This window comes from Rhipicephalus microplus, chromosome 6, assembly GCF_043290135.1.
Source record: "Rhipicephalus microplus isolate Deutch F79 chromosome 6, USDA_Rmic, whole genome shotgun sequence".
NCBI classification, from domain to species: Eukaryota; Metazoa; Arthropoda; class Arachnida; order Ixodida; family Ixodidae; genus Rhipicephalus; species Rhipicephalus microplus.
This window is the reverse complement of record NC_134705.1, coordinates 4,004,398-4,023,746: the sequence shown is the minus strand read 5'-3', so window position 1 is coordinate 4,023,746 and position 19,349 is coordinate 4,004,398. Positions and strand designations below refer to the sequence as shown.

Here is a 19,349-nt window from a genome sequence, read left to right as displayed (position 1 = left end):
AGTCATACCGGAACGAAAATCGCAACAAAGCCTCTACGTCACTAACCCATACAGCCCACCTCGAGATCAGCTCAGGGACTACGATTACTTCATCTGCGAAATCAAAAAACGCACAAAAGGTCACCGGTTAGTGGTCGTAGGGGACTTCAATGCGCCCCACACAGCTTGGCGTTGTGCCATCACCACCAAGAAAGGCGCGAGAGTCCACGACTCCACTCAGTAGCACGGCCTCACATTGTTGAATGATCCGCTCCAGCCCACGAGAGTGGGAAACAGCATCTCGAGAGATACCACCCCTGACCTCACCTTTACACGAGACGTCAAGAAGGTGGGATGGGCCTGTCTCCCCGAGACACCTGGTAGTGATCACCACAAAAATGAACTCAAAATCGAATATGACCAACGACCTACAAAAACAGGCACAGCAAGACTGACTGATTGGAACGCCTTCAGAAACGAGCTCGATAATGACAACGCAATAGCGGACATAGATGCCCGGCTCACCAAGATTCTGGATACTGCCAAACTGTGCACCAAAGTAATGCAGCTTAACCAAGGCAATGCGGCAGTAGATTTACACTTACTCCTCCTCTGGGAGGCCAGACGAGCCTTACTGAAGAGATGGAAGAGGCAAAAATTGAACAAGATACTCGGTAAAAGAATTTCCTTATTGACATAAGAGGCGCAACAGTGTGCCGAACACCTAGCAAGACACAACTGGCGCGACTTCTACGATAAGCTGCACGGTACGCTCAGCACCAAGAGGACGTGGCGCCTGCTGCGGACTCTCCTCGGTGACCGCCTCACCAAGACGCAGCAGCGGGAACGAGTACGTCAGCTAACACACAATTACAATGGCTCAGAGAAAGACTTACTCCACGAACTATGCAATAAGCTGCATGGTCCTGTCCAATCCGCGGCAATGTCACCACCACACAAAGAATACGAAGGCATGCCCAACGCCGACCTTGACAGGCTCTTCACACCAGCAGAGCTTTAAGCAGCTCTTTTCAAGCTTACAAGAAACACGAGTCCAGGCAAAGACAGGTTAGTCAACAAGCACCTCCGACAGCTACCCAATCAGGCTATAACTGCTCTCCTGGAGAGCTACAATGTCTGCTGGGACAAAGGAGAGCTTCTAGCCGCAAGGAAGGATTCGGAGGTTATCATGATACACAAGCCCAACAAGTCCATAGCTGTTGACAACCTCAGACCCATTTCTCTGACTTCGTGTGTTGGCAAGCTGTTTGAGCATACGATCCATGACCGGCTCACGTTGCACCTTGAAGACAACAGATACTTCCCAGCCACCATGTTCGGCTTCCGCCGGCTGCTTTCTACGCAGGACATCTTCTTACTCCGCAAGGAAGATCTAGTTGATCACTTGAGCAAGAATAGCAAGTCGTCCCTTCTTGTCATTGATGTCAAAAGCGCCTTCGACAATAAAGCAATACTACGAAATCTCGAAGATACTGGCTGCGGTTCCAAGATTTATGGCTATGTTCGAAGCTTCCTCACTGGCCGTTCAACATACGGAGCGAAAATTTTGAGCTGCCGAACAGGGGTACACCTCAAGGCTCTGTTGTGTCACCTGTCCTTTTCAACGTGGCACTCCTTAAGCTTCCCCGGCTTCTCGAAACAATACAGTGCCTACGTCACGCCATCTACGTGGACGATACTACGCTTTGGACGCGAGGCAAGAGCACTGGAGAGCAAGAAAGCTGCCTTCAGGAGGCGGTCAATGTCATAGAGAACTACCCCGAGAGCTGAGGCCTCCATTGTGCACCTGAAAAATCGTAATTACTGGTACTCAAGGCCCGCACGCGAGGAAGACCTCTAACCTGAGAAGCACCAGCCCCATGCATAATCCTTCACGGGGTCCAAATACCGAAGGTCACTTCGCTTCGCGTGGTCGGCTTGCACCTGTACAGCGACGAATCATGGGCTGCCGCACTTCCTAGACATCAACGCACAGTCTACCAGCTCACGCACCTCATAAGGAGAGTCGCAAACCGATGCAGTGGCCTGAATGAAAATGATACTCTGAGAGTTGTGCAGGCCATCCCACAACACTATCGTTTAGCTCACAGTATGTACCCACCACCTCACCCCAAGCTGACTGAAGAAGAAGCCACAGAATTTCGGAGACTTCAAGCTAACACCTACACACACGGCACCCTACTGCATAGAGTCTACCCAACGCTATACCCTTACAACTGTTTGATATGCGATGTGCCAGACACACTGGCCCGCCTACTACTCGAGTGCCTGTGGCGCCACGAAGATGCCAACACCAAGCCCGCAACTGCAGGTATCGACCCCCTAGCCGAGACGTGGGAGGCCAAGATTGCCGCACGCAACTTAGACGACCAACGAGGACTTGTCGCCAGGGCCCAAGAGGCGATTGTGGCCAGAGGATTCTTGGAATAAGAAACCCTCCCACCTAGGATGACCCTGAGCTCACAAACTCGGAAACACTGTTTCGAAAAATAAATGTTTATTTGATCATCATCATAAATCCCATCATTCGATAGAGTTTTCCTTGCATGCACTTACCTATATTGCTGCGAGACATTCTTAATGTTTGCACTTTCATTTTTCATGGCTCGTAGCCATCCAGTCGCAGCAAAGCGTCAATCTCGTTGTACGCGCCAGAGTTTCACATGTGGCGCCTCAAGTCTTCTAGTCACTCCTGCCAACGGTCAATTACTGTAAAGGTCTCTTTGTTTGACCACGTAGCACGTATATGTTGTGGCATAGTCAAGTTTCGCAACACTCGTAATCGGTTTGCTTTAGGTTCTCCAACAGCTCCGACGGCGCGAGAGTTGAACTAAGCCCGAAAGGCAACGGTCCGCTGCTTGTCGTCTGCTTCTCCCATAAACTACATGACAGTCGATAGAAATCTGAACATATGCAATATTTGAGATATTCTTCCAATTTGAACAGTTCATATTCTCTTTTTTATAAACATCTAGCTGTTTAAAGTGTTTCTATAAAATTATGCTGAATTTTCTTGTTTATTGTGCTTTCAACAAGCTTGGCCAGGGGATGCAGACGACCGCGAAAGCGCAATCTTTCAGACAGATCGCCATACGCGGATCGCAATAGTTGGGATCTTGATCACGCCTGATTGTGATTAAAAGTGACTGTATAGCAGCACCTAATTCAAATCGTGGTTAATTCGAATGGACACTGATCACGATTAAAAGTGCCCATGTGACACTGGTATTAGACAAGCTGCATCACATTTGTTAATTATGATGAATACAGTTACTCACAGCTCCTGTTTCATCACGGTGGCTTGATATGCGTCCACTCAGCATACTGAAAAGAAAGCAGAACAAAAGGGACGGCATTCCTAGATAAGAGCTGCATGTCATGAGCAGCTAGCACCTGTCAAGCTGCTCACTTTTTAGACAAATTATAAAAAAGGAAGCTGTTACCTGAGCATCATTCCGAAACAATATACCAAGCCATAAAAAACTAACATAATTGCATCATATTGCCAGTTTATGATCTTCTAGAAACGTAGACATCTGATAAGAAATTCGTAAAACAGAGGGATGGGTGCAGGAGATGACATTTTGAGAACCTTGACAAAGATAATTCTCGAAACGTCTGTTCCTGCACCCACCCCTTGTTGTACAAATTTCTCATTGCACGCTTCCATCTTCCCCCTTTTGCCTTTCTGCTGGATTAATCAATTAAAGCCAGTCGCGTGCTGAACCTCCTACACCGCAATTTCAGAACTGCCCCCTGTTCTTAAACAAGTTTTTTACGTGTCAAATGTACGCCTGATTTTAGAATATGCTTGCACTGCCTGGGACCCGGCCACAAAGTTAAATACTGATGCATTGGAGCGCATTAAGAAACGTGCCGCCCGGTTTGTGACGGGTGATTACGACTTCACCAAAAGGTCTAGCGAAATTGTTAGTTCACTTGGTTGGCCGTTACTCTCCTCAAGGCGTAAATATATCAGGCTATGTCTTTTGTACAACCTAATAAACGACAAAACTGGGATCGATAAAAACAAATACATCAGACCACCAACATACATCTCATCATGACGGGACCATCCTTTGAAAGTGTGTGAATATATGTGCGAACATAAACGTATGCAAATACTTTTTTTCCTAAAACTATTCACGAATGGAACAGTCTTCCAAAAAACATTGTGACTGCCCCTTCCACAGCACTTCCTTCCCTTTTAAAGGAGTATGTGGTCCCACAATGATATTGTATGCTTTGATTTAGGTATTTTTGAGTGCCGTTTAATTCAACTTGTCCCCACTGATTTAAATGTACTTTGACTTTGTAAACCCCCTACAACAATGCCTCCAGAGGGCACTGTAGGTATAAGTATAAATAAAACAAATAAATAAAATACCAGTGGAAGTAGCACAATAAAATTAAGGATATCACACCCCATCTATACAAACTGAATATACATCCCTTTCAATGAATTCCGACTGCATGTAGCTCTCATCTGGTGCCACCGAGCAACAATAAAAACTTCCACAGAGCTTCTCTAGAAAAGTGTAAGAAGCTTGTGGACTGCTGCAACCCTTGGCACTCTTACACGTGGGGGCTGACCATCATTTCTCAAAGGCTTTTTAAAAAAATCAAATTTACAAGTGTCTTGTAGATCCATATGTGAAAGGGAAGCACACCAAGTTGACTATTTTATGCAGTGTTCCGAAACACCAAGTAACAATTTTGCGAAAGACAATAACGGGATCTTGAAGTTTCGCACATCTCTATACCATCACACTGAGAAGGAGACAAGCTAAGGTGAAGGCATTTCTGAGAACAAAGTGGCCCTTCATAACCAGAGATACCTTAAAGCAAAAGTGTTTAGAAACTGTCATCTTCATACCTCTCATAGCTAGGCCCATTGCATCTCAGGCTCATCATGTGATAACTGTCTCGTGTTTGATACAGACTCGCCAATATTATCGCCGTCACAAACATTGCATGCATGACATATGTGAAGAACTTGGTCGACATAAAGCTATTCTTGTGCCAAAGGGCACATGCTGGCACGCAGTAGGATGCAGCACGTTTTAAGGGGAGATGCGAGTCCAAAAACGAAAAAACTGCTTTTCACATTACATATTTTTTGCTTTTTATTTGCTTTCAAAAGTTTACTGTCTCTACTTTCACCACACAAAACTGAAGATTGCGATTAAACTCGAAGCAGGTTAAAATTGCTTTTCGAGAGCACAAAGTGGCTACTAAAAAGCAAAAATTGATTGATATGTGGGGTTTGATGTCCCAAAAATGGGCTCCAGAAGTTTCGAACACCTGGGGTTCTTAAATGTGCACGCAAATCTGAGCACACGGGCCTACATCGTTTTGGCCTCCATCGGAAATTAAAAAGTAAATAAAGCTCGCAGTCGAGAATCCCCTATAAATTGTCACCGCGCTGCTTGCCATTGCATTTCGCATGATGGGTTCACTAAAGTCACACGCTCAAAATAACCATGATTGCCAAGCTGTTATCATGAAAAAAATCACCTAAAAAAAAAGATATCTTTTCCGATGAGATGAGATGAGCTTCAACTTATACCTTTAAAATACTTTTTCTCAAGGTCCATTTTCGGGCAACTTCTAGAGTTTGGACATCATGCTTTTGGTACTTCTAATAGCTTGATTGGGATGAAATTTTGCCCACATCTTCCTTAGCATGTCAAAAGTGCAAGTATCTACTCTGAAACTTGATATCACCTGTATAATCAATTCAATTCAATTTCAGTTCATTTCTTATTCGCAAGAGAATATATGCATCACTTTTGTTATAAAAGCAGGGCCCCATAACTCACAAAGGAGTTATGAAGGGGGCCCTCATGTCGTGTCCACTTATACAAACACTAGAGCACACACGAAATTATACAGCGGGGATAGAAAGGGGGTAGAATTCAATGTGAAGGGAGCATGAACCAATGTAGGTTAATTTTTTTACAAGTAAACAACTCGCGTTTGTTAGATCCAATGGTAGTTTGTTCCAAAGATGTCATGCGGTATGTGTGAATGTAAATAATCCATCATTCTGGTGAGACTTTGGATTGATTGAAGTACAGGAGGTAACTGATCGTATCAGTTAAGTACAAATACTATGAATCTAAGGTAAACAATTAGTATTGGCTGAGGATTGTAAGAATTCTCGCATTACAATTTCTCTTGACTATCAAAAAGTTTTGCATGCCTTTTTGGGATAGTTATTTGCATTCTACGATTATTTTGGAGCAATATGAGCCATTAATGGGTCAGCACCATTAAAGTTTTGTGGCGTAAAAAGTTTGCCCAAAACTAACTATACTTTGCACATTGCCATGGCAAAAACTGAAAATTGTGCACCTTACTATAAAACTAATTACACATATTAAATCAGCATAAAACACTATATATACAGCAAAAATTGTATTTCCTTAAGGTACAGATTATCGCACCTCCCTTTAATACCAAGTGAAAGGACGATTCAAGTGCACTGGAGGCAAGAAACTATTCCCTGTTCTGCCAAATGTCTCCAACCAATCAAATATAGGGATGAATTTCATGAGGACATCGGAGTGCAACGAAAGGTAATAATAATTGTTGGTGTCCATTCATGACACAATTATGAGAGACACGTAGTGGAACACTCTGGAAATTTCAACCGCCTGGGATTCTCCAACGTATACCTCAGCACATAGGCCCTCAAGTCATAGCGGAGTGTTCAAGAGTGTGCAAGAGGATGCCACTACAGTATGTGTGGGCACATCAATGACGTGGTCAGGTGCACCAACTAGCCCAGCATAGTATGTCTGTGGACACAGACTGATTCTGCCCGAACCACTTGAGCACTACACCAAATCAATTATGAAACTTCTACTGCTCATTCAAAATGGGGTGTCTACTTTTGACAGAGCCTCTGGCTAAACTCCCACAGCAATGCCCCTTCACAAAGCTTCAAATCCACAGCTGCATACGAGCATCCACACCAGGTCGCCATGCTAGGAAGCTAGGCCAACAGAGGTAGGGGGTCCGATATTCTCCACCTTGTACACGTTGAATTTTTATCAGGTCTGGAAGTTCACACTATGACGGCTCTACTAGATAGTGGAGCCGCTACTTTATGAAGCATGGAAACTTGGGCAAGTTGGTAGGACATAACAGAATATACGAACCGCACAACTTAAAAGTAGTTACAGTGCAACTACAGAAGCAAAGAAACAAGGACAGAAAAGAGGGCCGACTTTCAACAATGATTTATTAGCGGAGTGGTGTACATATGTAGCCAAAAAAAGAAGAGAATGGGCATGCGTGGAAGGGTGCAGTTCACAACCACTGCGAAACAATGTCGGCAAAGCTCTTGATTTCGTTTCTTTTAAAGTCAACGATTGCATCTTGGAATAAGCAACATTTCATTAAAGAAAGTTGGCATTTGCGTATGTTCTTGTTTGTTACCATTCTTGAGCGACATCTTTCTCGAGCATAAGGATCGCCTCACTGAAAAATATCTCGCCTTGTCTTTTGTTGTGAAAGTCTTAATGTTTGTCAATGATTTATTTTTTATTTGTTGATTTTTTACAGTTTTTGAAGTTGTTGTCCCTAGTCTTCTAGGGTTGTTTAGAAAGCACTTGCATCCTCTGGAACTCACTCATGAGCTACCGTCTGGTAATTCGATCAGGTTTTTGGACCTAACACTCTGTTTCCGGAGCAATCATTTGTGCTGGCTGTTCTCACCGACAAGCGGTAAACCCCTCTTACCTTTTCACTCAGCTCATTCAAAACTGGTGAAAATGGGTATCATCAATGGTTGCCTTTTTGACGCTTTTAGGAGGTCATGCCCGCACTCTATGCAATGCAGTGCCAAAGCACAGGTCGAGCACCTCTTGGACGCTGGTTACTCGAACCCCCTGATTTCTGCTGTTGCGGAAAAGCTTTTGAAGGAAATTGAAAATCAAGGAAGGCGATCTCGGCCTCAAAATGCATCAGTTCTTAAGAACTGTGTTGCAGTACCTTAACTGCACAATGTTTTCCATACGCTGAAGAAAATCGGGAAACGAGCTCGTATCACCGTTTTATTTGCCAACCCGGAAAAGCTGTCAAAGCTATGTAAGTTAGTGAATCATCTAGCTGCAAACAGATTAAGATGCTCTGTGAAACACAGAACGTGCTTTGTATTTTGTGTTATTGGTGTCTTGTATCTCCTTCCGCCATCCTGCGATAAAATCTACAAAAAGCAAACCGGAAGGTGCTTGAATGACCGTTTAAAAGAACACAATAATAATGTGCACAATGCGATCCAAGGACACCTCGGAATCCACTGCTGAGACTGCAGCTGCGTGCTCCTCTTTGAGCGTTGCGAGGTAATAGGCAAGCACCACTCACAGACCATGCATGAAATAGTTGAAGCCTATCACATAAGCAAGTTTGACAATACATGTTTAAGTTCCCCATCATTCGTGCTATTCCAGAAAGAGAGTGAATATCTTGATCATTTTTAAGCTAGTATTTGTTCAATCAACAAGAGACAAGAGTTTTGCTGACATGTTTCGCAGTGATTGTAAAGTGCACCCTTCTACGCATGCCCATTCTCTTCTTTTTCCGCCTACATATGTACACGACTCCGCTATCAAATCATTGTTGAAAGTCAGCCCTCTTTTCTGTCCTTGTTTCTTTGATTCTGTAGTAACATTGTAACTACTTTTAAGTTGAGCTGTTAATATATTCAGCTACTTTATACTTTAAATACTGGCCATGACAAAACTGATGTTTCGGTGAGAGTACCATACAGTGAAGAGCATGATACTTTCACTGGCTATGAATTATTCTGTGTGCTGTGAGTTTTACATTATGCAATGGAGTACTCAAGTATGGTATACTACTAGAATGGGGCAGTGTGCCGTCTCGCACCCCAGATGTGGCTGTTTTTGCCATGATGTCCAGAGCTGCCCGAGCACACCGTACTACTGTGTTGCCACCTTTCGGCACCTTATGAAGTAGTTTATGAGAAGCTGATATACAAATCCTACGAGATTGCTAGTTGTAGTTGTTATGCTGGGCGTAAAATGTATAAAAATTATTAGTAAAATTTATAAAGAAGTAAAGCAGTATGTCCTTGAGCATTATTTTTCTTTTAACAGGCTCATGCAGGTAAATGGTGATCGTAGAACTTGCCCGCCCATAATGTTATCTGTCAGAGCCACAGAGTTTCCTAATCTATACTAGAGGGAATTCTGGTGCTAGTGTCTATGGTAGCTGCATCGCACGGCACCTCAGCAAGCATGGGAATGATGGATAGTACACATATTTGTCTAATCTTCATACTTCGGCCTGCTTTTGGCTCCGTGTATGTTCATGTGGCTTGGAGCTGTTTTCTCACGAAACAAAAATCAGCGAATGTTCAGCAGTTGCGCTTCACCAACTTATTCCTTTTGGCTTATCATTTCGAATCTTGTCATAAAGTTCAAAAGAGTTCGGTCTTTCCTTCAAAATGAAACCAAAACCAGCAATAAACGAAGCCGCAAGTAGGATTCGCCGCCCGCAAGTGCGAAGACTAGGCAAATCTGTGTACTACCCGTCATTTCCATGGTCGCTGAACGACTGCAATGCCAGAGTCCCCTCTAGTTCATTTTAGGAAACTCTATGGTCAGAGCCTCCTTGTTTGTTTCCTCGCATGACTTCAAATTAGTGTGATAGCTAGGCAGGGGTGGACATAGATCAAACAAATGGCGATGTGCTTTTTTATCCCTTCTGCAGTTAAAACAGTAAGCTAGCAGAGGATGTAGGTCCCTATTCTGTGATGGGAATTGTGCGCGCTCGACTACGTAGAAGCAGCATTATTAATCTCATTAATGCATCCATATGTGTTGGACGTGTTTTAATCTTACAGATACTTTTAATTTCCTTTCAATTTCAGTCGTGTTATATCACTACTTTACTCAAAATCTGCACAAAGGTCGGCAATGAAAGCTTGAATTACGCGTACTCAGCACACCGTTCGATGATGGCGCCCTACTGGTGGCGTCATGACAAAAGCGACCACCACTGCCCCACATTCCAGTACACCATAGCTAAAGTTTGCTGCTATTACCAGCTTCAAACACATGACTTTGGGGATCATTTTTCTATGAGAGTGCAGTGCTAGAAAGATGCTGTTACTGAAAATTCTTTATGCTGCCTTTATTCTGTTGGCATCAAGGATGTACTCCTGCAACCCCATTCGATAAAATGGGAGCTCAGATTGAGCAGGTCCAAATATGAATGTAATTAATATAGTCATATAAATATCTTAGCCAGTCTCATGTCATCAGTGGGTCTTTACCACTGATGGATGACCTTTCTCCGCCCACCCCTTTCTGCGCAACGTTGCAAAAATACAGTTCCCATGCATTTATTCCTGCACATGGTTTGCAGTCCTATTTTTAGACATTCATGCAGCCATCACTTTGGCTTCATTGACAGCGATGCACAACTGAGTGTCACCAACGCGAAGCATGGTAATATACCAAAGGCCACGAAGCAAATACGAACACTGAAATAAAATCATTGCTGACCCCACTTCCATCTGGCCTGTCTTGCCCGAGGTGTTTTTCAGACATGAATGCTTCGACTTCCAGTAAGCATATTGTGGTCTCAAGGATTTGGGCCCGCATATCCAGCCAAGGTAAAAATTAGAAAGCACTGCACAAGATAAGTCCTTATAGGGTGATACCCCCACTATATGCAACATACCCCAGCTTCCATCAAAAGAGAAAACATTCTAGGGCACACCCCAATGTGATTATGAGACAAACTGCAGTGTTTACTTTCGACCACCCAGAGTACATGTGTAGCCCCTATTGAAATTCAGCCCACTTGAGCAGCAATCAAGCTTGCATCCTCAAGATTCCCAGCGAGGCACAGTACCTGTTAAGCTACCAGGGCACATAGAGCTAAGAATAACATCACAGGCAAGTTAATGAAAGCTTAACAGAACAACTGAAGATGGACGAATCATATACTGCTTATGCTTCATTAACTGGTGATGAGATTGACCACTAGATATGATGATTTCATGATAAACCTAAGCATTCTCTAGTCCCACCTTAAACAAATATAATGCAAGTGCATAGCACCTCTTTGTGGCATAAAATGAACTCACCTCGTGAAGAAGGAGTCCGGCACCCATGTCAGCGTCTGCCTGGAGGTGGCAAACCTAGGGAGGGAACCGTGCTGGTAGGCTCAAGTGTATGAATTTCAACAAGAAGGGTTCTACTGCTCGCAACACTCTTGAGGATTAAAAACATATTACACATGTTTGTAAGTCATCCCAGGTCTGCTATGCACACTTGAAGGGCCCATCTCCAATTATTATTTACCAATTGAAGAAAACGTGCACATCAAGTTGAGAATGCTATCATGATCCACAATGCCAAATGCAGCAGCACTAGGAGATGCAGGCACCCCTTAAATTCCAAAAAAACAATCTCACCTCCTTTCCACCCCTTTTGGCAATCCTTACATTCGGCATGACATCCACACATCTGGTCGTAACTTACAATGTCTGCTCACAGGTGCGCTTGTTTACTGCTCTTCCTTCTCGCATGGTGAAAAGAAAAAGCAAAGGTTTTGTTGTCTAAAATTTTTAATAATGGAACACAGTTTAATAATAGAACACAAACTAGCCCCATCCCACACTTAAGGAGAGACAAGCAAATGAGCGAATGAGAAAGTGAAACAAATCTAACTCTGCTATTATGGCACCGTTTTGAAAAATTCTTATGATTACGTCTTCATTACAGACTTAGGCACAACTGCCACACCACAACTAAATTTTGACCTCTGGGTGGTTCAGGGGCACCACAAACATTTTTTTGTGAATCCCCATCAAATGCAAACGACTCACCTGTTATTTGAACCTGCAACACTGCAGTATATTGCAGTAGCTACCAGGCACTATGTAGAATCAAGCAACATTTTTAAGTAGTAGAAAGTGTGCAACCATTATTCACTGGAAGTTCCAGCCAAGCATCCATTGACATCTGAAATGCTACAAGACTGTAACAAATTAGAAACTGAGCTGAGAGGCCCATTCTCATTATGCAGATTTCAAATTTTAGATTTCATATTTTTTATTGACACAAATACAAGAATGTGACATGTGTTTAGTAATAACACCAGTAAAATGTAAGTAACGCCAATAAAATAGGGTAAGTGGCTCGTAATAGAGATGTAGACACAAAGGTTGCCACAAGCGAGAGCTGAAACCAATGCAAGCAAAAAGGTCAGCATCAGAGCTTAGTAGTTTAGATCATCATCAGATTTATTAGTTTTTTTTTTTTTCATTGCAAGCATTGTGACAAAATGTAAAGTTTATCCCAATGCTTGCAATGGAGAAAACTACTAAATTATTCCATACATCTATCAACCACACAAGCTATGGAAAGTTGATAAAAAAATCTTTGTTTTACTAAAGCCCCAGAAAGTCGTAAATGAGCAATATGATAAGAAAAAAAGTGCGTCTCTTTTCTGTTGTCGGTGGCTGATACCACGTTGCTATTGGCCAAATGGCGTCACATGGTTTGAGAGACTACAGTGTCAACTGCCATCTATGTTCCAGATCTCTCAACTCAGAAGCAATGCCCACATGAATCCTGTGTAGACCTAATTCCTGCTGTGTGAGCATTGTGTTGCGACACAACCTTTACTACAAGGGTGGGAGCACTTTTCCCCACCCTGTTTGGGTGCTGAACCACGAGTGATGAAGAAAAACATATGAATCATAATAGGAACATTTACTTCAATATGTTCAATTTGAGGTAATTGATGAGTACCTCAATGTAGTAACTTGTTGGCCCCCTGCTGTTCTTAATTTATATTAACGATTTGCCAATCAGCACCTCATCTCGCATGCGAATTTTCGCCGATGATTGCATTATATATCGCTCAATAACCTGTACCGATGATCACCTAACACTGCAAAATGACCTCAACAAGATTAATGACTGGTGCAAAAAATGGCTTATGTCGCTAAACAAGCAGAAGTGCAAAATTATGTGTTTTACACGCAAGCAACATATTTCTAGCCATTCGTACATAATTGATGACTACCCTCTGTCGCACGCATCATCCTACAAGTACCTCGGTATTCATTTCACACCAAATCTTTCTTGGTCACACCATATCACCACCATTTGTGCGAAAGCTTCAAAATCATTGGGTTACTTACGCCGCAACTTGCATAGCTGTCCATCCCATGTTCGGCAGCTAGCTTATCAGACCTTCGTTCGCCCACAACTTGAATTCGCCGCATCGATCTGGTCCCCATACCAAAATTACTTAATCAACATGTTTGAAGCTATTCAAAATAGGGCAGCCCGATTTATCTCACAAAATTTTGACTACCATAGCAGCATAACGGAAATTAAACTTTGCCTTTCTCTTCAACTGTTGAGTACTCGGCGGGATATTTCTCTCCTATGCCTCTTCCATAAGTATGTTTACAGTAACAAACCATTCCCATTTCAACTCGATAAACCTTGCGTTACATCTCGTAGGCTGCATAATAACTTAAGTTTCACGCGATTATATGGGTCAACGGACGCCTTTAACTCATCGGCTCTTCCTCGCGTGATCCGCTTGTGGAATGATCTCTCGAATGACATTGCATATCAATCAGACCCCGAAAAATTCAGACAACTTCTTCACTCTTTCTTTCAGTCATAGACACTTCGATTGGTTCCTTTTTACAAGTATTTGTTGCACCTCCTGTATCGTTCCAGTGTAATTATATTCATTCGTTTTTTTCCATTTCCTCCCGCTTACAGCTTAGGGCCTTGTGTTCGTTCAGTAAAGAGCACGCGCTTTTTTTTTTTTTTCACACTTTGTGACCGCCTGGATTTTCCTACTTTATAATGTTCTTATACACACGAGGAAAACTCTCTTATCGCCCTTTATTATCCTGTATTTCTTAAACAAGAACAAATTGCTTTCTGCACGCTGCTCTAAAATATTTTTGGCTACGTGTGTGCTAGGTGTTTTTTAGTAAGTGTATTGCGGATATTTGTTCTCCTCCCACCAGCAATGTTCCGATGTGTAACTTCAAATGACTTTTTGTACATTCTCTCTTTAGTGACATATAACGCGTCATTTTTTGTTGAGTTCTTTCAAAGTTTGATGTTTCCTTACGGTTTTGTCGCGACACTCACCCTTTGTAACCCCCCTTACACAATGCCCTGCAACAAGGGCCTGTAAGGTATCTTTAAATAAATAAATAAATAAATAAATAAATAGATTGAAGCTTGCCCGCTGCCACTGCATGGGTTTTCACCTATTCTGCTGTCCCACATTTCTAATCACGCATCTTCTCTCCTCTGTGATCCTATTGCGATAGGCAAGCAGGTGTGATTTTAGCCTCCCTCACCTATCACCAGATCTCATCAACGGACTCATCGCAAGAAGGTGTTCTTTTTATATATTATTATTTTTAAAAATTTATTGTACTCGCAAGGCTTTACAGCATTATAGAGGGGAGAAGCAACCCCCCCCCCAACAACAACAAAATTGAAGATAACATTCCAACTGAGACATCTGAAATACAATCATTAGAGAAAATCAGGAAAGCAGAAAAATATAACAAGTTCTTAAAAAAGCGCAGTATATACATAAGAAAGCAGAAACAAAACGAAATAAAGAGGTTGCGGCCTCATGTAAGCATGTAGTGAAGTCAAAGTGACGTATCTAATACATTGCGAAATGTGTCACACTTAGTAATGTTGACGAGGGATGTGGACAGGTGATTCCAGTCACAGCATATTTTTCGAAGAAATGAATCGGAGTGCGTCAACATGTTGCTACGAGGAATGCATACTTTTCAAAACGAGATGATAAGAAAGGTTCAGGCTGTATAAAACGTGACTTCGGAATAAATGAATTAATGAAATGTTGTTGTGATAATATATTTATATATTGATAATATATATAGGCATGCAAGCTTTTTGCACATGGCAATTGATGCAAGTTTAAGGGAAGCTTTCATGGCAGATACATTAGATGCTCGATGATAATTTGATAAGATGTAACATGGTGAGTGATTCTGAACAGCCTCTAGCTTGTTTGTTAACGTTATTTGCCCAGGGTCCTGTATGAATGAGGCGTGCCCTAACACAGGACGAATATGCCTAATAAATATATGTTTCTTTAAAGATGATGGGGCTACAAAAAGTTATGTTTAATAGCGTGCGATTAGACTTAGATATTACATAGTCAATGTAATCAGACCAGGAAAGAGGGTTAGTAAGCCTACAAATACATCAGAACATCGCACCAGCTCGACTATGACTGTGTCGCTTACGCGGATGCTTTTGCTTGTGCAGGTTCTCGTCACTTCAGTTTCCTGCCCTTGCTTTGCAAATTGGCAGGATGAATCTTGAAAAGCTGCCTCTTCAGCTGACGATTCTTCCATCACCTATACTTCTTGGAAAGGAATCGAAGGAGGCAACGACATAAGTGACGCACAGATCATAAGTGCTTCTTCTTCTGGACAATGCCCGATACCAGCCAACGAGCCCTGGAACATCGCTGTGCAAAGCTACAGCCTGCAAATACACCGGCATTTTAATGTGTCTCTGGGGCGTGGCACCGGCTCAACAATGACAGCGTTGCTCATGCTGATGCTTTTGCTTGTGCATGTTAGCCTGAACGCCGCATGCGGTACTCATTATTTATATTTTGCCAGAGCCACCCACTGTGCTTTTCGATAGTGTAAGGGCCCCATACTTGTCATTCGCAACCCATATATTGTAGACGCTATCGGTTATTTATTAATATTATTTATTTAATACCCGCAGCGCCCATACAGGCATTATAATGAGGGTGGGGATACAAGGAAAGAACATGAAAATTTGCAGGTTTACATAAGTTTACATAAGTTTGTGTAAAAAAAAAGAAAAATAAAAGAAGTACATTTGCAAGACACAAAACATACACAGCTGCACCGAGTATAGCTGCATCAGAAAAGTAATATGTATTACAGCAAAAAATGCAGAAACCACAAAAATTGATGAAAATTCCACAATAATCAAAACAAAGTGCAGCATTCGGCTAGCCCAAGGGCAAATTAACCCCAAAACAACATATTTTACAATTAAAATCAACATAGGTCCAACAAAATAGGTCGGAAGCTGCGGGCATTATGTCTGTCACCAGACTTATGAAGTGGGATAACTTTGGCTGTCTTCCAGTCCGTAGGTAGACAGCCATCTTGTATAGTGATTTAGTGAAGATGCAACCTAACATTATTGTGCCATATTCCTTCATAATGTTACGAGTAACTTGTTTAATGATCTATTTACAGCGCACAGAACTCGACGAGCAAGATGGCGCCAGACCAGCATCAAACGAAAACTCACTTCGTCCTCCTCTTTCATGCAGCCGTGTTTAGCGGCTGTTATGTATCAATATTGTGAAAGAATTAAAAATTGATGGTGTCGATTCTCCATGAGGATGAACTTTCAAGTTGTTATTAATAATCACTGCAATGCCAGCCGCGTCCAATGTAAGAAGATCGACAAGAGGATAGTTAGTAAAGTCTATGTACGGGTGATCGTTACTGCTAGAGACGAAGGAGGAAGCAAATGTTTCATTAAGTAATAAAGCGCAATAATGTTTAGGAACGAATATTAGCGAATTCATCAACAAGGCACAGCATTATGCCATCTTTGGGTTTAACTGTGCTCCAAAATGGCTTTGGATTAGTTTTCAATAAAGTAGGAAGCGTAGAATAAAAGAAATGATACTTAGCACAATTGATGGCTTCAGATAAACATATAGCAGCTGCTTTGTACGAGGCCAGTAGTCAGTGGTTAGCAATCTTTTTTTGCTAACCACAAAATAGTCCCAATTTTTTATTAGATAATCTTTTAAGGTACCGAAAATACAGGGGTGTGTTCAAATCTGTGTACAAAGTTTTAAAAGGGACATATTAGTTAGTTTAACGACCTCTGTTTTGAATGACTGCCAGAGTGCTGGCGAGACGTTCGTGCGTGGCGGGAAGACTTTTTCTCTGGACAGTGTAGAGTAGGCACATACGTTTCTTTTCCATCTATCGGTTCATTTGGGCTCCCTTGAAGTTCACTAATGGTGCCTTGTGGCCTTGTGCCAGTGGCGAGTGCTTACTACACATTGCCCTTCCGAATGCTTGGCCGTAGAGCAGTGCAGTGTGTTCATGCGTGGTCGTACTATGCCAAGCCACACTTACCAAAGCGCACAGTTTTGCCTAATTGGGTCACTGATCGTGAAAGTATACAGCACAGTTGCAAGGAACCTTTTCCTTTGCTGAATGTCACCATAAGCCTTTGCCACGAATACGTGCTAGTGGCACATTTTTGTGTATTTTCCCTGTGGTGCCCTGTGGTGCCTGTGATGCCTGTTCGATACTCCCACTGCCTTTGGGAGCAGACATGCCATGGGGAGCTGCCATACGCAATGAAGATGAAGTGTCCCTGAGTTTCTGAGAACAGTACTGCGTACTTGCCACGCTGCACTGAGCAACTTTCCTGCCCCAATGAATGTGGAGTGGCCTGCTTGTTCACGTGAAGCGACAGCAAATGCGGCCCTCTGGCTTGCTATGTTTTAACCCTTGCTAGTGGCCATACTCCAGTACCAACCGTCTGAGCACTTGTTTATGCTTGGTACAGAAATTGGCATGCAAGCATGCAAGCAATACTCAAGCTGTAACCATCTCCCATACTGTCAGCGTAGCTGTCGCTCATTCTTTCTGCCAGCCTCCGTCCGCTGCAACTAAGATACACTGCAACTGCAAAGTGATCTGGAAAGATCACTTTGCAGTGTATCTCAGGGCCATAACATTGCAACTGTTGAGATGCCATGCTCATTTTTCATGCTTGTGCAGGTGGTGGTGGTGTAGGCGACGTCTGGCCCAAGGTCGTCCGTCGTACCACAGTGCCTGAATTATCCACCGGTGAACACCGAGCCTAATAAAGACACCATTCTGAAAGGAGTGTGCTCGGCATGCGGCCGATGCTAGAGTCTGTTACTTTGTCAACCACCCTTCCAGATACAAGTGTGCTATCCGGCTGGCAATATAAAACTGCATCTACCGGAAGCCTATTAGTAAAGAACACCCACTTCAAAATCCCTTTGGGCCACGACACCACAATTATTATGATGCCACGCTCAGGTTTTATGCTTGTGCAGGCTAGTTTAAATGGTGCTTATCCTTTTTGCAACGATGATGTGTTTTTATTAGCGCTGTCGTGACCACCCGACTCAGTAAAGTGTGTCCGCGACTGTGTTACGCATCTGTGGCGCCTATTACTGCTTGAGGGTGATGTCGAGGGTGGGTCTAATGACTAAATCTCAAGAAGAAAAGCTTGATTTGGTATTCAATACTGTCCAGAGACTAGATTCAAGCAGTACAGGTATTCTTGAATCTTTCAACAAGATGCTACAAATTCATATTAATCTAAAAAGTGAACTGGAACAATCACCTCAGAGTGTTTTTGAACTTGAAGCCAAGATTTACTTTGATGCTTCTGAAAAAATCCCCCTCATCTACGAAGAGCAGCTTTTTAAACTTCAAAGTCAACTCGATGATTTTGAGCATAAGATAACTTCACATTCTTTGTCAGGGGAGGTTACTAGGCACTCTAGCACAACACAATATTGAATATTTCCAAAATAGAAGACAAGGTCGCTGATTTAGACAACCGCTCCTGTAGGTGCAAATTGCTGTTTTATGGGCTTCCAAACTCTGAACAGAATCAGAGATGGCAAACATCTGAGCATTTGGTTCATGAATTTTGTGGTAACCATCTTGGATTGAAAGTGTCATCCATAGCAAGAGTACAAAGGTTAGGCTGCTTTGCTAACGGTAAAAAGCCAGTAATTATTGCAAAGTTTTTCAATGACAAATAAAATCGAGACAATGGTAGGCTGTGCTTACAAACTGAAAGGTAAACTGTTCAGCATCTCGCATGATTACTTCGAAACTGTGCGAAACAAGTGGCACAATTTTCTACAATATTCAAACTGAATTAGGAAGGAAAGTGATCCCACGCAACTCACGTTTAACAAGTTGTTTGTATATAATGATGTTTATGTAAGGGACAGTGATCTGAACTGCACAACGAAAGTGTAAAAACAAGCCGCACAATGACCAGTATCATGTAACCATGCCACCAATCTGCCGACTAGATCCATATTGCGGAAGAATGACACTCAAGGCCTTATTACATTCCTGTACACTAACATTCAAAATGACTTCTTGAAACTATTACTGCTCCTTTTTCCTAATTCTGTCTTGTGTAATTACAAAAAGCTGCAACAGAGCTTTGGCTCTCGCGCTGAAATTAGAACAGCTG

The 19,349-nt window shown here is 42.5% G+C and overlaps 1 protein-coding gene across 5 annotated transcripts in view; it reads right to left on the bottom strand.

The window, feature by feature from the left end:
- LOC119167769 (SH3KBP1-binding protein 1) overlaps nucleotides 1–19,349 on the bottom strand; it is a 433,186-nt gene that overhangs the window by 355,222 nt on the left and 58,615 nt on the right. The window contains exons 2-5 of one of the 5 annotated variants that reach the window (XM_075865768.1): nucleotides 11,873–12,016; nucleotides 11,459–11,562; nucleotides 11,129–11,182; nucleotides 3,279–3,324 (exon numbers count right to left, since the gene is read on the bottom strand). The exons of 1 other annotated variant lie outside the window; for it this stretch is intronic. In XM_075865768.1, the coding sequence (XP_075721883.1) occupies nucleotides 3,279–3,323 (45 nt within the window). In that variant the 5' untranslated portion in view covers nucleotide 3,324; nucleotides 11,129–11,182; nucleotides 11,459–11,562; nucleotides 11,873–12,016. Of the gene's footprint in view, nucleotides 1–3,278; nucleotides 3,325–11,128; nucleotides 11,183–11,458; nucleotides 11,816–11,872; nucleotides 12,017–19,349 lie in introns of those variants that run through there. 3 more of the 5 variants (XM_075865770.1, XM_075865769.1, XM_075865764.1) reach the window with 3 other exon arrangements.